This window comes from Hyla sarda, chromosome 4 (assembly GCF_029499605.1).
Source record: "Hyla sarda isolate aHylSar1 chromosome 4, aHylSar1.hap1, whole genome shotgun sequence".
Classification (NCBI taxonomy): domain Eukaryota; kingdom Metazoa; phylum Chordata; class Amphibia; order Anura; family Hylidae; genus Hyla; species Hyla sarda.
The window spans coordinates 393,242,374-393,261,549 of record NC_079192.1 but is presented as its reverse complement, the minus strand read 5'-3'; the positions used below and the strand labels follow the sequence as shown (position 1 = coordinate 393,261,549).

At 43.2% G+C, this 19,176-nt stretch overlaps 1 protein-coding gene, 1 long non-coding RNA gene and 1 pseudogene across 10 annotated transcripts in view; 2 read left to right on the top strand and 1 right to left on the bottom strand.

Annotated features, from left to right (window-relative positions):
• Positions 1-19,176, top strand: part of CALD1 (caldesmon 1) — a 189,771-nt gene that overhangs the window by 78,342 nt on the left and 92,253 nt on the right. For 6 of the 7 annotated variants that reach the window (XM_056517189.1, XM_056517188.1, XM_056517193.1 and 3 more), the window contains one exon: positions 12,024-12,123. In XM_056517189.1, coding sequence (XP_056373164.1) covers positions 12,053-12,123 — 71 coding nt within the window. In that variant the 5' untranslated portion in view covers positions 12,024-12,052. Of the gene's footprint in view, positions 1-5,275; positions 5,450-12,023; positions 12,124-19,176 lie in introns of those variants that run through there. The other variant, XM_056517190.1, reaches the window with a different exon arrangement.
• Positions 1-19,176, bottom strand: part of LOC130267412 (uncharacterized) — a 32,200-nt gene that overhangs the window by 1,872 nt on the left and 11,152 nt on the right. For all 3 annotated transcript variants that reach the window (XR_008843179.1, XR_008843177.1, XR_008843178.1), the window contains 2 exons: positions 10,141-10,207; positions 1,690-1,785 (listed from right to left, as the gene is read on the bottom strand). This is a non-coding gene — a long non-coding RNA (uncharacterized LOC130267412). The remainder of the gene's footprint in view (positions 1-1,689; positions 1,786-10,140; positions 10,208-19,176) is intronic.
• On the top strand, positions 3,986-4,094 carry LOC130267865 (U2 spliceosomal RNA; annotated as a pseudogene).

The window sequence follows — 19,176 nt, the reverse complement described above, 5'->3', positions numbered from 1 at the left end:
CTGATGTCACGAGGGGGCGTGGCCGACCCCCTGCAGCACGCGCACAGCATTCGGAACTAAATGTTACGAACGCTGGCCAGTGGAGTACCCCTTTAAGAATTTTTTTTTTTTTTTAATAATGCTATATATTATACACGTTGTGCCATCCAGTACAGCATCCTATGCGGTTTGTTTTTTTCGGACATATACCGGATTTTATTTTCTTCTTATACCAAAGATGATTTTTTTGCCCATTGAGTTAGTAATGCTTCATTTGCAATCCAATTTAAATAAAGATTATTCATCTCCACTAATGTGCAAATGGATATAACAGGACCACACATGTAGCCAGCTCTGTGCTCGTGAAACCTAATATTGTTAATGGTATGTGACCAAGCAAGAGGTATAAATAACAGGTAGCCATCGGGTGCACAAGGGATTTAGTTTTTCCCTATAAAAAGCAAATATCCGAAAATCAACTCTAAGACATAACTTAAAGGGGTATTCCAGGAAAACACTTTATATATATATATATATATATATATCAACTGGCTCAAGAAAGTTAAACAGATTTGTAAATTCTATTAAAAAATCTTAATCCTTCCAATAATTATCAGCTTCTGAAGTTGAGTTGTTCTTTTCTGTCTGGCAACAGTGCTCTCTGCTGACATCTCTGCTTGTCTCGGGAACTGCACAGAGTAGAAGAGGTTTGCTATGGGGATTTGCTTCTAAACTGGACAGTTCCCGAGACACGTGTCATCAGAGAGCACTTAGACAGAAAAGAACAACTCAACTTCAGCAGTTCCTTCATGGTAAGTACTGAAAGGATTAAGATTTTATAATAGAAGTAATTTACAAATCTGTTTAACTTTCTGGAGCCAGTTGAGATTTATATAAGTTTTTTCCTGGATAACCCCTTTAAAGGGGTTATCCAGCATAAGGTGATTTTAGTATGTACCTGGCAGACAGTAATGGACATGATTAGGAAGGATCTGCGCTTGTCTTGGGCTAAATGGCTATGCTGTGAGATTACCATAACACTGTGACTAGCTTTTTGTGAACTTGTATTTCCTGTTTTCTGTTTTCTTGTTTGCCTACAAATCCCATGATACCATTTTCCTGCTTCCCACACATCAGCCACCCCACCCATTGAAACATGAATGAGCTGCAGACCTGTGGTTTTTAATCAGGGTGCCTCCAGCTGTTGAATAAGTTGCAGATTGATCCCTCCACCCATTGAAGCAGACAGGGTCCCTGTCATCAGGTGACTAGTGAGTCAGGTCTCGGCCGCATTGCAACCTGGGAAAAATCCGAGACAACAGTCATTTTGTATGCTGTTAAAAATAAATAGTGGGATGAAAATCATATAAGAATAGTGAGAAAACCGTCACACACAGGTACAGACACTATATTATGAACTACACTAACTTTACAGCCCCTGTAGCATAGTCAAATAAAAAATAAATAAATTCCCGGAATACCCCTTTAAATTGTTCCGTTACAACAAAGTGTAATCAACTCCCTTCAACTGTTCACATTGTTGCCTACACACTAAAACACTGGATGAAACAACTAAACAATTATACTGTACGGCATAGAAAACAGTCTGATCCTGGTCCCCCCTATAAAAAACCAAAACTATATCAGATAATACTTGATTATGCCAGTTAACACCTATATTTAGTAACACGTTATATAAATGATGTGCACCTAATATAATATGCTTACTGCTCCGCTAAGTCTCAGAGAAACGATGCGCTGGAGAGTGGGCTCCGTGATGGGGGTCTCCAGCACTGCAAAACAAATCTACAGGAAAAAAGTAACTGTGAGATATGGAACAACCTGATTCCGATCTCCCTTACAGCTAAATCACCTTGGACTTATATCAAGCAACAATGAAAAACTACCAAGGGACACTGGTACGTAGTTAAAGGGGTACTCCGGTGGAAAACTTTTTTAAATTTTTTATTAACTGGTGCCAGAAAGTTAAACAGATTTGTAAATTACTTCTATTAAAAAATCTTAATCCTTCCAGTAGTTATTAGCTGCTGAATACTACAGAGGAAATTCTTTTCTTTTTGGAACACAGAGCTCTCTGCTGACATCACTAGCACAGTGCTCTCTGCTGACATCTCTGTCCATTTTAGGAACTGTCCAGAGCAGCATATGTTTGCTATGGGGATTTTCTCCTACTCTGTACAGTTCCTAAAATGGACAGAGATGTCAGCAGAGAGCACTGTGCTCGTGATGTCAGCAGAGAGCTCTGTGTTCCAAAAAGAAAATAATTTCCTCTGTAGTATTCAGCAGCTAATAAGTACAGGAAGGATTAAGATTTTTTAATAGAAGTAATTTACAAATCTGTTTAACTTTCTGGCACCAGTTGATTAAAAAAAAAAAAGTTTTCCACATCAACTGGGGCCAGAAAGTTAAACAGATTTGTAAATTACTTCTATTAAAAAATCTTAATCCTTCCAGTACTTATTAGCTACTGAATACTACAGAGGAAATTCTTTTCTTTTTGGAACACAGAGCGCTCTGCTGACATCACGAGCACAGTGCTCTCTGCTGACATCTCTGTCCATTTTAGGAACTGTCCAAAGTAGGAGAAAATCCCCATAGCAAACATATGCTACTCTGGACAGTTCCTAAAATGGACAGAGATGTCAGCAGAGAGCACTGTGCTCGTGATGTCAGCAGAGCGCTCTGTGTTCCAAAAAGAAAAGAATTTCCTCTGTAGTATTCAGCAGCTAATAAGTACTGGAAGGATTGAGAATTTTTAATAGAAATAATTTACAAATATGTTTAACTTTCTGGCACCAGTTGATTTAAAAAAAAAAAAAATTCCACCGGAGTACCCCTTTAAGCAACCTTGTGCTTGGATAAGAACAAAAATGTAAAAAAAATACCAAGGAGACTAATTTGCTAATGAAGACAGACCGGCATATTTTAGGGTCAAGGATAATGTTGTAGTTCATGCTATCACCCGTAACCTTCAGTTTGGGTATTTCCTGTTTTGTTGTCTCCGTACAAGCCTCGGCTCAAGTTTCAGATACTTTTACTTTTCCAGATGATCTGAAGTAAAATTATTCTCCGAATTATTTTTGTACAAAAGTAAAAAAAAAAAAAATAAAAAATAAAAAAAATTTAAAAAAGTTATTGTAAAGCTTTACAGTACTTTTTGAGCAATTTTTTGTATTTTAAATATATATATATTTTTTTTTAGAAAGCCAAAATAGATTATATATGCATGCCCTACTGTGTACAGCAGAGGTCTAAAACTGTGGCCCTCCAGATGATGCAAAACTTTAACTCCCAGCATGCCCGGACAGTCGTTGGCTGTCCGGGCATGCTGGGAGTTGAAGTTTTGCATCATCTGGAGGGCCACAATTTTAGACCACCGTGTACAATTTACAGGTTTGTTACAGTGTGTCACCCCAGTAGTAAGGGGATTACATGAGGAGGGGGTTTGTTACAGTGTGCCACCCCAGTATTAAGGGGATTACATGAGGAGGAGGTTTGTTACAGTGTGTCACCCCAGTAGTAAGGAGATTATACGAATAGGATTGTTACAGTGTGTCACCCCAGTAGTAAGGTGTAGGGATGAGCGGCATAGGCCATATTCAAATTCATGATATTTTGCGAATATATGGACGAATATTCATCATATATTTTCGAAATTCGCATATTCCTTATATTCGATTTTTTTTCTATGCGCATATGCGAAAATCGATGTGCATATGCGAATATTCGCAAATATTTAGCCCTCCCTTCTTTAATGGTGTGGGGAACTAATGGGCTAGTGCATTAACTCTGTGATTTTTTGCCTGTTGAAACCAATAGGCCCATTGTGGTCTATGGGGATCTCACGGTATGTAAAACTGTAAGATAAGCAGGAGGGTCTCGGCAGTACAGTGGATGGGAGACCCAGGTGGTGGTTCGAGTCCCGGGGTGGGACAGAGTGTTACAGTGTTGTGGTTAAACTTTACTTTCCAGGAAAAGCTGCTGAGTTGCTTCTTGGCCTTTTGGCTAAGATCAAGTGTAGTATCTGTTCTTATCAGTTTTCATGCCGGTGGCCGGTGACACCAGTGTGGAGCTGGTTGGGATGGGTACTGCACGGAGGGGGCAGGTGTACCAGGGCATTCTGGGGCTGGTTCTGAGGAATCAGCTTGACGGCTGCCCCGATGTGACCTGTTTCCTCCGGGTCTCGCCATGAGGCTGACAGGGTCTAGAGCCGAGGTACTTTAGTGCCTCGGGGAGTGGTGACCCCGAGATGCCAAAACTCACTGGGAGTATTGGATCGCTGAGTGGAAGCATGGGCACCATGATCTCTTCACCTTTCTGTCTGGGATCAGAGACATTTTTTTATAGATCCGGCCGGATGTCCGGGCAGTATACCTGCGCACATTCACTTATTTCTTTCTTTTTGTCACTGTCTCACTTTTTGCGTGTTGTGTGTCCACAGGATTGTTAGGATGCGGTAGCCCTTCTGGGTGTCCCTCCTAGCGGTCTAGAGGTGGTGTGTGTGGCCATTAGGTTCCTCACCTCCCTGCAAACACCCCGGGTACTCCTGCATGGGCAGGGTACTGATTGTTATCAGCTCTGCGGGCAGATACCTTGGCTAACGCCAAGGGGGATGCCGGGAGCAATTGTGGTCCCTTAGTAGCTTCGGCGAAAAGGGACATCAAACCTGGGGGGCCTCTCTCCTATCAAACAGTGAGGGGGTGGGCAACTTTACTATTGGTTGCTAGGGATATTGTTGATAACATCTGAAAAATTTATTTGCATCATTGTAAGTGAAAAGAAGGAATATGCAAATATTCACATATGCGGCAAAACGAATATTTGCAATTTCGAATATATGTAGCGAATATATTCACGAATTTGCAATATTCGCGATAAAAAAAATAAAAAATGCGAATATTCGCGCCCAACACTAATGGTATATACTACCTCGTCTTTAGTGATGTCAACTTCAAAATGGGCTTTTATTTTTTTATTTTTTTTGTATGACTGTATCGGTAAGTAGAATATCCGTTACGTGCATTTTTACGTTCCGTGTAGCTTACGCATATCACGTTAGCGAAAGTCTACGGGATTTCTAAGCTCTGGAACCATGTGTGCGTGGAATTTCGCGGAATGCCAACCGGCACCTAAAGGGTTAATTGTGGAATGTTGTCCCAAAGTTCAGAGAGGCAGCCTCAAAAACCTCACAGGAAACTCTCTAGTTCTTGGTGCTGATCTGGCATTCAGCATCCGAAAGTTTAAACTAAGCACTGACAGGACGGTTTAGCTAAACACAGAGCGGACACAAAGCCTTTCCCTTTTCTGGTAGTACTTTAATAGGATCTCCGGAGTGGAGGAGACAAGTGTGCTCTTTGATGTGCTGCACCCTGTGTGCTTGCTCAGTCCTATCTAAGACTTTACACTAGAGACGGTGGATTACAAATCACACGAGAAAAATCTACCCCCGGTGAGTATGGACTATCTCAGCTCTGTGCTTTTGTCTTTTAAAAATAGATGAAAGGGCGCCGAAAATACGGTAAGGATCGGGAAGGCGTCGTGCCCAGACACTACACAATATGCTGCTTTAGTACTACTGATGGAATTTAGAATTTCCTCATTATTTTTTCTTAAGTTTTTTGTATTTTTTTTTAATCATAAGTCCATAAACCGCATAAGAACGCAGCCATTTTTGGCCTTAACCACACAGATATTTTAATATTTTTCATATATATATATATATATATATATATATATATATATATGTGTGTATATATATATATATATGTATGTATATATATATGTGTATATATATATATATATATATTTTTTTTTTATGCTTCATTATCCTTACATTTCACGACCTAGAGCAGTGGTCTTCAACCTGCGGACCTCCGGATTTTTCAAAACTACAACTCCCAGCATGCCCGGACAGCCAACGGCTGTCCGTGCATGCTGGGAGTTGTAGTTTTGCAACATCTGGAGGTCCGCAGGTTGGAGACCACTGACCTAGAGCATTGACGTAGATTTATTAGGGTCCTATTTTTGGGGGCATTTTGGCAAGTCTTTGAATTTTATTATTTTTATTTTTTTTGAATGATGATGAATAAATAATGTATTTTTTTCTCTTTTATTTAATAATTTATTTCTATATTTTATTTATTTATTTATTTTAGGCTATTCATTCATTAGAATTAGAATCATTTAGAATTGCCTAATTTTTTTCTTACGTGTTTTTTTTTTTTAATCGGAAGTCCCTAAAAAACGCTTAAGAACGCAGCCATTTTGGCCTTAACCACGCAAAGATATTTTTATATTTTAATATTTTTTTATGATTCGTTATCCTCACGACCTAGAGCAGCGGTCTTCAACCTGCGGACCTCCGGATGTTGCAAAACTACAACTCCCAGCATGCCCCGACAGCCAACGGCTGTCCGGGCATGCTGGGAGTTGTAGTTTTGCAACATCCGGAGGTCCGCAGGTTGGAGACCGCTGACCTAGAGCATTGATGTAGCTTTATTAGGGTCCTATTTTTTGGCATTTTTGCAAGTTTTTGAATTTTTTTCCTTTTTTGAATTTTATTGTTTTTTTAAATAATGTTTAGTTTTTTTTCTTTTATTTAATAATTGATTAATTTTTTTGTATATTTTATTTATTTATATATTTATTTATTTATTTTAGGCTATTCATTCACCCCCTTAAAATATGAATTCACTTTATTATACCAGTTGTTGTGAAGATACCACATGAGAATACAATAGTTATATCTTAGCTTTTAATAATTAATTGCATTGCTATTTACTGTTGATGACTTTGTTTTAGAATCATAAAGAGATGCAGCTATGTTTTTTGGGGCAAAGATTTAGCTCACAAACCTGGCCCTATATCTAAATAACCTCCCCAAGGTTGAGTGGCTTATCTGCATGCCCCCCCCTGGCATCCACCATTTGGGACACATGCTCTGACGGTTCCCCTCCTCCAACACCCCCCCCCCCCCCTTCCCTTTTCTAGCCATGCTGTAGCCCCTTTACGCAGGACCTATTGAACACCCTGGAACTTGAACTTAGAGACTCGGTACCCAGGAACTACCTATCGTACCATTCGGTGCTTTACGGATTCTTTCCTGGGGTTCATAAGGCGCCATCCAGGAGGCCTGGTGCCTTATGAACTTTTTTAAGGACGCTATATGTCTGGCCAGGAGCCGCGTCATCTACAACAGGGAGGACATGTCCGTCCAGGAATGCCACAGGCTGGTCCACAGCTGGCTTAGAGACTATTCCATCTTGGACTGTCCAGACGTCGATGTAGAAGAGGATTGATGCCCCTCTGCTTCCCCTACCTCCCCATGCATTTGCCCAGTAGTTTGACCCTGTGATCCGACCTCCCCCCCTACCCCCATTGATCCCCATTCCCCTTCCTGATCATAGACTGTAATGTGTTGTTGTTTTTCAACTTTTTTTCTTCGATATTGAGTGATGGAGCGGAGTGTCAGCATAGCATGTGGTACAGTGTATAGCTTAGGGAACCTGTGCTGTATATTCTTGCTTTGTGTGATTGTAATTTATTGTATGGCTTGTAATGATGACTGAATGACAAGTAAAGCTCTTTCAATACCTTTTCCAGTAGGGATCGACCTATTATCGGTTTGGCCGATATTCACCACTTTGGAAGTTATCGGTATCAGCAATTACCTTGCTGATAATGCCGATAATGCGGTGGCTTTAAATCAATGAACTGCAGCGGCTTTTGCAGGGCCAAAGACTGCCACCGCAGCCCCCTTCTCTCCCCCTGCCTGTCCTGGGCTTCTCTCCCCCTGCCTGTTCTGGGGTCCTGAGTACCCCCCCCCCCCTTTGCCTATCCTCTGGCAAGAAACTGCCGCCTGCTTCTCTCCCCCTGCCGGTCCTGAGTCCAACCACCACCGCTGCCCCATTGCCTCCCCCATCCCCGGTGTTATAATTACCTGTTCTCGGGGTCCGCGCTACTTCTGGCTCCTGCAGCGTCCTGCGCTGTTGCTGTGCGCTGCACAATGACGAGTGACGTCCTCTATGCGACGTCACCGTCAGTGCGCAAAGTGACAGCTCAGGACGCCGCCGGAGCCAGACCCCGGGAACAGGTAATTATAACACCGGGGATGGGGGAGGCAATGGGGTAGCGGCGGTGGTTGGACTCAGGATCGGCAGGGGGAGAGAAGAGGGCGGCGGCTGTCTCTGGCCAGAGGATAGGCGGGGGGGCAGCGGCGGTGATTGGATTCAGAACCCCAGGACAGGCAGGGGGAGAGAAGCGTGCGGCGGCGGCGTTCTCTGGCCCAGCAAAAGCCGATGCAGTTCATTGATTTAAAGTGCCTGCTTTAAATCAATGATCTGCAGCGGCTTCTGCAGGGCCAGAAACAGTTTATCAGGGTATACCCGCGCACACACATTTTACCACGGATATTTGGGGCGGGGGGAGGGGGGATAGCTGATAACTGAAAGTTCACAGGTTATTGGTATTGGCCCTAAAAACTCTATATCGGTCGATCCCTATTTTCCAGCCATGCTGTAAACACAGGTAGTCATGTTGTCGAAGTTTGCAGAGACTTATAGAGGGGTATAGTAAATGCTACAAGCCTCCTCCCAATGCCTTATTTCTGTGTGTTTATACTGTATACGTTGTGCCGTCTCTTAATAATTTATTTTGTTGCTCTTTTATTTTTTATTCGAGTAAGCCTCATGCGAAATGTGATATTCTGTGTTTTCCTTAAATTTATATTGTGTGTATTTGGCTGCAGTCTATATGTGGATAAGCAACATGGCGCCTGAGAATTCTGGTCTCGTGTGCCATTTAGCTTTTACGAGGTAGAAGAGGCTAACATGGAGTCCTGTCGTAGGGGCTAATTGGTGCAGGCGTGAGCATGTGACTATGCTTTAGATTTATCAAAACCTGTCCAGAGGAAAAGTTGCTGAGTTGCCCATAGCAACCTATCCGATTGCGTCTTTCATTTTTCAGGGTCCTTTTCAAAAATGAAAGAAGCTATCTGATTGGTTGCTATGGGCAACTGAGCAACCTTTCCTCTGGACAGGTTTTCATAAATCTTTCCCTATGTGGCTGTAAGTGATAAGAGGGGAGAGGCTCCTGTCAAAATGGTCCCATAGGCTTGCATTGAGGGGGCGGGTGTGACATCATGAGGGGGCAGGGCTATGACATCACGCCCCCTACCATAGACTTGCATTGAGGGGGCGGGTGTGACATCATGAGGTGGCGGAGCTATGATGTCACGAGCTCCCGCCGCCGGCTCCAGCATTCGGAACAGTTTGTTCCAAATGCTGAGCAGCGGAGTACCCCTTTAAGTTCTGAAGTGAAGCTGTGCTGGGCCGTGCTAGAAAATAGGCCTGAGAGAACACCTGCTGGAGCACCATTGATGAGAACAAGCTTTATTTGATGTTGGGCCATTAAAAAATTGAGAGAGCAAAGCAGTGATTTTTGAACACTTTGGTTGGAACTCTTTTGGAACAAACATACTTTGGCACATTAAAGGGGTATTCCTGTGGAAACCTTTTTTTTTTTTTTTTTAATCAACTGGTGCCAGAAAGTTAAACAGATTTGTAAATTACTTCTATTAAAAAAATCTTAATCTTTCCAGTACTTATTAGCTGCTGATTACTACAGAGGAAACTCTTTTATTTTTGGAACACAGAGCTCTCTGCTGACATCACAAGCACAGTGCTCTCTGCTGACATCTCTTTCCATTTTAGGAACTGTCCAGAGCAGCATATGTTTTCTATGGGGATTTTCTCCTACTCTGGACAGTTCCTAAAATGGACAGAGATGTCAGCAGAGAGCACTGTGGTCATGTCAGCAGAGAGCTTTGTGTTCCAAAAAGAAAAGAATTTCCTCTGTAGTATTAAGATGCTAATAAGTACTGGAAGGATTAAGATTTTTTTTAATAGAAGTAATTTACAAATTTGTTTAATTTTCTGGCACCAGTTGATTTAAAAAAAAAAGTTTTCCACCGGAGTACCCTTTTAATGTGCCAAAGTATGTTTGTTCCAAAAGAGTTCCAACCAAAGTGTTCAAAAATAACCCACAGGCAAGCAGGGAGAACAAACTTGAGACTTATCAGTATATCTCTAGTATGATTGATAGTTGATTCTAGATCATCAGTAAGAATGAAAGTGTTCATACCTTTACTCGGTAGCCTGTAGTTACCCTTTCATTTAAGGCTCCTTGGTGTTCAGATACATCCTCAGCCCTAAAATAAAATGTACTAAAATTAAACAGTTATTAGAATGGTGGGGAGAGGAGGGGGACGCAGCTGACACTACCTTCTTTTTCTCTTTCTTCATTAATTTCTGCAAAGAAAGGTCATGGCAACTATCTAGAAATGCTCTTTGTATTGCGTTTCTCTAAGCTGCATCCTGTAGATGATTTTGGCTTCCTCTCTCTAGAGTGGGTTGGTGTTTGCACACTGCCCGAGAGATGCACGCTGCTGCAGAGAGCACAGGCTGCAGCCTCTCCTGTGCCCAAGGCCTCCATCTTGGCTCTCCAGAATCCTGTTCACAATTTGGAATAATCTATATAACAATTAGTTCTGGCAGATTTGGCCATACCTCTCTATAAAATACCTGGCAAGGTAGTAATGGAGTGGTCACGGGCAGGGCCAATCGTCAGGGCAATACTGCCACCAGGGATCGGTACCATATTAAACATACAAAATGGGGCCCCTTGTTGCTGACTTTGCCCACTCCCTCTGTGCTGTCTGGGGGGGGGGGGGGGGGGTCGACAGTATGGGACACCTACATTTTTGATAGTGGTCCAGGTCACAGGACAATCAAGTAGTGGCTACAATGCTATTTTTTATTAAAAGAAATACAGCCTGTTCTAGGTAAGGGGGAGGTGGGAATGATTTGAAGGGGTACTCCGCTGCTCAGCGTTTGGAACAAACTGTTCCGAACACTGGAGCGAGCAGCTTGTGAATTCACAGCCCCGCCCCCTCAATGCAAGCCTATGGGACACCGTCACGCCCCCTTCCATAGACTTGCATTGAGGGGGCGGGGTATGATGTATTGAGGGGGCAGGGCTATGACGTCATCGAGCTCCCTTTGCCGGCTCTAGTATTCGTAACAGTTTTTTCCAAATGTTGAGCAGCGGAGTACCCCTTTAAAGGAGTTATCCAACATAAGGTGACTTTAGTACTTACGTGCTAGACAGTAATGGACATGCTTAGGAAGGATCCGTGCTTGTCTTGAAGCTAAATGGCTATATTGTGAGTCAAAATTTTAGTCTCAGGTTTCCTTGTTTGTAAGTGTGAGGTGACTTATCTCCCTCCCACACAACAGCCAGTACACCCATTGCAGCACAGCTAGACTCAGTTCTATGCATGCTGTGCTTGAAACTACAATTCCCTGCAGCCCTGTAGAGAATCATCTCCCTCCCACCCAGCAGGCACTCCATCCATTGAAGCACAGGCAGGCTCCCTTTCAACACCTAATTAGTGATGTCATTTCTCGTGCCACCCTGCAACCTGGGAAAAGCCTGAGACTCATTTTGTATGCTGCTAGTAATGAACATCGGGGCAGAGATTACATAAGAATTGGGAGACCATCAAACACAGGTACAGACACCATATTACGAACTACACTAAATTTACAGCCCCGGTAGCACGGTCAAATAAAAAAAATAAAAAAATAAATCCTAGAACACCCCTTTAATTTGTCTGCAGGAGTATCTCTCTTTAACATATAATTTGACTTAGTCCAATCTAAAGCAGTATACAGAATTAGGACTGGTTGTGTGGTTTTAAAAGCTTCGATTTGTAAACACAATGGGGGAGATTTATCAAAACCTGTCCAGAGGAAAAGTTGCCCAGTTGCTCATAGCAACCAATCAGATCGCTTCTTTCATTTTTCAGAGGCCTTGTTAAAAATGAAAGAAGCGAGCTGATTGGTTGCTATGGGCAACTCAGCAACTTTTCCTCTGGATAGGTTTTGAGAAATCTCTCCCAATAAGGATATGTTAGATTGTTCTTTAAATTCCTCTAACATTGGTTTTCGGCTTTGTCCTTCCAGATTTCAGCTCAGAAGCTCCAGCGGCTGCCATGGATGACTTTGAACGTCGCAGAGAGCTCAGGAGACAGAAACGGGAGGAAATGCGCCAGGAAGCCGAAAGGTAACGTCAAGATAAATTAGGGAGAGCGGCCCTCCTTGTGTTTGAGTTGGAGGTTACCCATATCTGGCAGTCCTTCTTGGCCAGCTCTATTTCCACACCATGAAATAACCAGCCATGTTGTATTTCCAAAAATGGTCATAAATAACGACTCGCAGCGTCTTCTGTATGTTGGTCCAAATACGGCATGTCAGGAATGTAGACCGAGCAAGGTCGCTATTTATAATTGTATATTGGTGACATCATTGTTCCCAGCGGACCCGTTTTATTTCTTGGATATATTGTTGACAGGAAGCATTTCTGGATACTTAGCCAAGTATTGGCAAACGTCTCCAAAGGAAGGAAAGCTAAAGCTTGAAATGTTGGGTTGTATTAGTGATGAACTGTATTTTGCATAAGAACTGAGACCGAATAGCAAAGGGTTAAATACGATGGGAATTATTTCAGCTGGGGATCTCAATTCATTACATGGTGTTCAACTTCATATCAGATCATATGCTTTGAATGAGGGATAGGGGAGTATGGCTTTGGGTGAGAGTTGAGATGCCCCCATCGATATTAGCTGGTTGATCAATCCTCCCAAAATCAATGGGTTTGGCCAACATTAAAGGGGTACTTTATGGTGGAAAACTTTTTTTTTTTTTTTAATCATCTGGTGCCAGAAAGTTAAACAGATTTGTAAATTACTTCTATTAAAAAATCTTAATCCTTGCAGTACTTATTAGATGCTGAATACTACAGAGGAAAATTATTTTCTTTTTGGAACACGGAGCTCTCTGCTGACATCACGAGCACAGTGCTCTCTGCTGACATCTTAGGAACATCCATTTTAAGAACTGTCCAGAGTAGGAGAAGATCCCCAGAGAAAACATATGCTGCTCTGGACAGTTCCTAAAATGGACAGAGATGTCAGCAGAGAGCACTGTGCTTGTGATGTCAGCAGAGAGCACTGTGCTCATGATGTCAGCAGAGAGCTCTGTGTTCCAAAAAGAAAAGAATTTCCTCTGAAGTATTCAGCAGCTAATAAGTACTGGAAGGGTTAAGATTTTTTTTAATAGAAGTAATTTACAAATCTGTTTAACTTTCTGGCACCAGTTGATTTGAAAAAAAAAAAAAAAAAAAAAAAGGTTTTCTACCGGAGTACCCCTTTAATCTAACATGTCTTGCAATCTTCAGGTTGGACTGTTGTGTAGTCAATGGAATAACATTTCCTCCCCAACATGTGTCCCTGAGGCCCCTGACTGCTATCTCTGTATTTCCTATAGATACTATAATCATTGACCTAGTTGGCTGAGGTCAGCTAAACTGCCCATAAAGTACCAAACAGACCATCCAGAAATGCACTGAGCCAGTGGCGCACATGGAAGAAAAGGGGAACCATAGGAAAGATCAAAATGGGCCTTCTATGATGGGGTCTGATTTGCGCCCCGATCTGTATTTTTTAACAGTACCATTTTTGTTTTGATGTGACTTTTTGGTCGCTTTTTTTTAAATTAAATTCGGGAGTTGCAGTTAGTTACTAACTACAACTGCCAGCATGCCCTGATACAGCCTGTGGCTCAGCAGCTGCCCCAAATGAAAACTACAACTCCCAGCATGTTCGACTATATAGTATAGGTTTCCCAACCAGGGATGCCTCCAGCTGTTGCAAAACTGCATCTCCCAGCATGCACGGTCTGTCAGTAGTTTTGAAACAGCTGGAAGTTTGCCCCCCCCCCCCCCCCATCCATGTGAATGTACAGGGTACATTCATACGGGCGAGTTTACAGTAAGTTTCCTGCTTGAAGTTTGAGCTGCGGCAAATGCCGCAGCGCAAACTTCTAGCGGGAAACTCACTGTAAACTTCCGCCTGTGTGAATGTAACCTAAAAACACTACACTAACACATAATAAAGAGTAAAAAACTACATATACACCCCCTTACACTGTCCCCCCAGTAAAATGGAAAACGTATTGTACGGCAGTGTTTCCAAAACGGAGCCTCCAGCTGTTGCAAAACAACAACTCCCAGCATTTCCGGACAGCCACTGACTGTTCAGGCATGCTGGGAGTTTAGCAACAGCTGGAGGAACCCTGTTTGGGAATCACTGGCGTAGAATACCCCTATGTCCACCCTAATATATAAAAATATCGGCATGGTGGCCAAAATACTAGCTGTGCCGGTAAAATACCAGCCAGGTGGCAACCCTAAGGAAAAGGGGTGCTCTCTGTAGCTGATGTCCATTCTAACTAACAATACAACTAATGTAATGTTTCTAAGTAAAACCTTATTATGTGATCCTGACCCTTAAAAACAGCTGTAGCCCATAGACATTATAGACTATGAATATCTGTCTTACATGCAGCTGACTAAGTGTCTTGGTCATGAAGCAAGGATTTGCCTTGAGACTTAAAGGGATACTCCACTAGAAAACATTTTCTTTCTAAATACACTGGTGCCAGAAAGTTAAACAGATTTGTAAATTACTTCTATTAAAAAACCTTAATCCTTCCAGTACTTATCAGCAGCTGTATGATCCACAGTAAGTTCTTTTCTTTTTGAATTTCCTTTCTGCCTGACCACAGTGCTCTTTGCTGACACCTCTGTCCATGTCAGGAACTGTCCAGAGTAGGAGTGAATCCCCATAGAAAACCTATCCTGTTCTTGACAGTTCCTAAAATGAACAGAGATGTCAGCAAATTCAAAAAGAAAAGAACATCCTGTGGATCATAACAGCAACTGATAAGTACTGGAAGGATTAAGATTTTTTTAATAGAAGTAATTTACAAATCTGTTTAAAAGCAGCAGCAGTTGATTTAAAAAAAAAATGTTTTCCAGTGGAGTACCCCTTTAAAAAAAAAAATAAAGCTTGTAATACTGGCCCCTTAGGCTACACTATGTTGCATAACTCATTTTTATGGGAACATTTCTTTTACATTATTTTGCTATCTGTGTTGTACGACTCGTTTCTTTTCGACTAGTCATGGACCAATGAGGTTTCTAGCTAGCTAAGTTGTAGTCATGGGTAATTAAATTAAACGCAGGGCTGGGGGAAAAGTATGTGCAGAGTGAATATGCTAGTGAGTATAAGTGGAAATGCATACAGTATCTCCACTAACCTCTGGGCCACTCAGTGTACTGGGGCAGGGACTTCTTCTTTTGACAGTAGTTTCTGCTCCTGTATGTACTTCCTGTTGCTCTCTACCTTATCAGAAAAAAAAGGTACTTACAATAGCAGGGACTCCTGTCTTTGAAAGGAGTCCCTGTGTCTGGACACTCACAGATTGGTGAAGCATACACTATATGCCTTGCACAATGCATACAGCATTATAATAACCGTACCACCAGGCAGCTGATCACAATATAAACTGAGCGGTGAGGCCTACGGTGCATACTTTGCCAGTCAGTATGCAGGAACAGGGACTCTTGTCTTTGACAGAAGTTCCTGCTCCAGCAATTTTCCCTAATAGAACCTCCAAAAAGTCAGATTCAGACGAATCCAAACTTGTGGGGAAATTTTTGACCAAAATTGATTTGCTTATGTCTAACCAGAGTCATTCCATATGATATGCCCCATGATAATCCATATGATTTGCCTGATAGATGCAGGTCCCACCAATGACCCCTTCATAGAGAGTGGGTGTTTTATTCCCCGCTGCCAAAAGGTGGCAATAGTGTTTTAATAACACTGTAAGACTCACGGCAGTAGGCTGGAACAGAGACTGTAGTAGTGGATCCACACAACCTGTGTGGTTGATGATGTGGGCCATGCCAGGGAGCGGAGTCTAAGGTGCCCAGGTCACTACCCCTGGCACGACTCGTCCACATAGGCGGCTGAGGAGGTTTGAGGCACAGGAGGGATACAGCAACTCTTGGTCTGGATAGCAGTTGGTCAGGGCAGGCAGCACAGGAGCGTAGTCTAGAACGTAAGGAGGTCAATAGGCAGGCAGTGGAGGAGCAGTGTCAGGTCACGGAACAAAGGGTCTGGAATACGGATAAGCAGGAATACAGGAATGCTTTCTCTAAGGCACTAGGGCAACAAAGATCGGCAGTGAGTGGGGGGAGGTGCAGAAACTTAAAAGGAAGGTGCAGGTGCAAGTACTAATTAAACAAGCACTGGCGCTTTAAATTTTAGAGCACCGGCGTGGGCTAGGGTACGGGGGCCCACGCACCGGCACTGCAAGGTGACAGAAGGGAGCAGAGGTTAGTGACGGGCTGGGTCTCGCATGCGGGTGCGTCCCTTGATGTGAATCGCAGCCCTGTTGGCAGATATGGGAGGAGAGCGCTTACGGCCAGTGTGTCTGGCCAGAGCTTGAACTGTAACACCCATTTACATAAACATTTGACATGACCAAAAGTTATATTTCCTCTATGGAGTGGGGTAGCCAGACATCTATCGACGTATCTCTCTCAGAACAATAGGGTAAGGCAGTAGAAAACCAATACACCGACCCTTCTGTTCCCCGGCATCATCTGTCAATGGAGAGTCGGGAGGCCATCATATACTTTACACAGTTGAATGAATCCTCCAAAGTCATCAAGTTCGCCCAACTTTTGTCTAAGGTGTATGGTCGCCTAAAGTCTCCACTGTCTTCAATGAAGAGGTGAACACACTTTATTTATCAATGGGTCATAATAAGCATGCGACTATGAAATCTATGCTTAGTCAGGATCATATTGATAAAGGATGGAGAATTAGTAGTTACTCCTGGACCAGCATAGATGGGGGAGCCCACATGTGGCACATGGTCGGTTACCGATTTTGCCTTAAAGGGGTATTCCGCTGCTCAGCATTTTTAAACAAACTGTTCCAAATGCTGGAGATGGCGCTGGGAGCTTGTGACATCATAGCCCCGTCCCCTCATGATGTCACGCCCCGCCCCCTCAATGCAAGTCTATGGGAGGGGGCGTGACGGCTGTCACACCCCTGCCATAGACTTGCATTGAGGGGGGTAGGGCTATGAGCTCCCGGCGCCAGCTCCAGCATTCTGAACAGTTTGTTCCAAACGCTGAGCAGCGGAGTACCCCTTTAAGCCTAGGATCTTTAAAGGGGTACTCCAGCCCTAAGACATCCAAAGGATAGGGGATAAGATGTCTGATTGCAGGGGTCCCGCCTCTAGGGACCCCTGCAATCTAGCATGCAACACCCACCTGTAAGCACTGCTGGAGGCTCTCAGTGTTATGCCTCCCGACCACGGGGACAGAGTATCGTGACATCACGACTCCGCCCCCGTGTGATGTCACGCCCCGTCCCCTCAATGAAAGTCTATGGGTTATGCCTTACAACTATTTGATGCTAAAAAAAAAATTAAATGGGTCTAAAATTCTGATTTTTTTTAATTATTTTTTTTGTATTCTATCAGAAAATTTTACCTATTTTCCATTAATATTATTGGTGACCAAATGATAGACAGGAGGTTTGCCGAGATATTTTTTCACTGAGCTTGTGGTTTAGTGAAGCTGTGATTTCATGAGGTTGTATGGTCACCCCACATGACCTCACCCAAGCTGATCTGGTTAGTCACCGACCGGCTGTTGGCGGTGGGCCAATGGAGTATCCTGCTATATTCCAGGGTGCAAATCCCACCCTGAGTGCTGACTTTTTTTTTCTTCATCCATTGTGTATAAAATGTCATTGGCATCGGAGTCCATTATAATGAAAGAGAGAGAAAGGAAATGAAATAATAATAATCAGCTTTGGAACAGGGGCTGGCAACCAACAAAGATTTTTTTTTTTTTTTTTATACTGGAAATTCAATAAGGTTCTGCTAACATTTCCCTTATAACTTTGACTTTTGTCGGATTCTGGCATCCTTTTTATATTAAATGTAATCCTAGTAGGGACACCCTGGGCTACATAGACTAGTATCATATGTGGGCCATTGTAAATGTGCATACAGAAAGGCTCCTCGGTAATAGGCTGTTCACAGGCCTTCTTTTGGCTTAACCTCTAGTGATCATCTGTAATCTTTAAGTGTTAAGCTTCCCTGCAGCACCCCCACAGGTGAAACAAAGGATTGCAACTCAGTTGGCTGTTTATGTGATGTACAGACATGCTGGGTCCTCCAGAGCAAGAGATGTTTTTTGTAGCTTCTCCTTCCTCTGGATAAAAGCTAAGGGTGCTAAATGGGGAAGTGGGGGGGGGGGTCTCCTCTTCTATTTACTTTAAACAAATTAAGACAGTAGTCCCCAGCAAAGTCCTCAAGACCCACCACCATTTCAGGTTTCTGAGTTACTCCATTGGAATAGAACAGGGAAAGGTTGAGGACTGGGTTGGGGACCTCTGCACAAAGATAATTTATTTTTCACATGGTCTTAACATTTCAGACCATGATGCTTTGTCATAGGAACAAATCAAAATACAGCAGACAACCAATAAATCATTTGATAATTAAGGATGCCAGACCTTACTCACCAAACCCCAACGATCGTTTCGCTTCCAATGCTTCCTCAGGGGGCATTCATGACACCCCCTGAGGAAGCATTGGAAACAAAACTATCATCGGGGTTTGGTGGGTAGGCCCTCACGGTCCAGCGGTGCGAACCTCATTCAACTTCCTGGGGACGGAGACATCACAGAGCCGTCGGCGTATCATCTGCTACAGCGATGTCCCGCCCGGGCCGGTAATAGGCTGAGCCCACTGTCATGTAAGAAGCCGGCCAGAGCTCTTTACATGACAATGGGCTCAGCCTATCACCGGCCGGGGCGGGACATTGCTGCGGCCGGTGATACGCCGACGGCTCTGTGATGTCTCCGTCCCCAGGAAGTTGAATGAGGTTCGCACCCCTGGACCGTGAGGCTGGTACCGGACCGACGGGGGCACTTAGGAAGGTATATTAAAGTTTTTTTTTGTTTATTTTTGCAGCCCAGGCACAGCAATATATAAAAGTCTTGCACTACAGTTGTCCTTTAAGGCTCGTTCAAAGTTTTAGGCCTCCACAATCTTCAGCTCCAGGGTGGGGAGACGGGGGCCAGTTGTCAGTGCAGTTGTCAGTTCAGTTGTCAAAGCAACCATAACACGCTTAGCGAAGTTCCGTACATGAGTCCCATCATCAGGAGGGCGCACGTGCACGGAG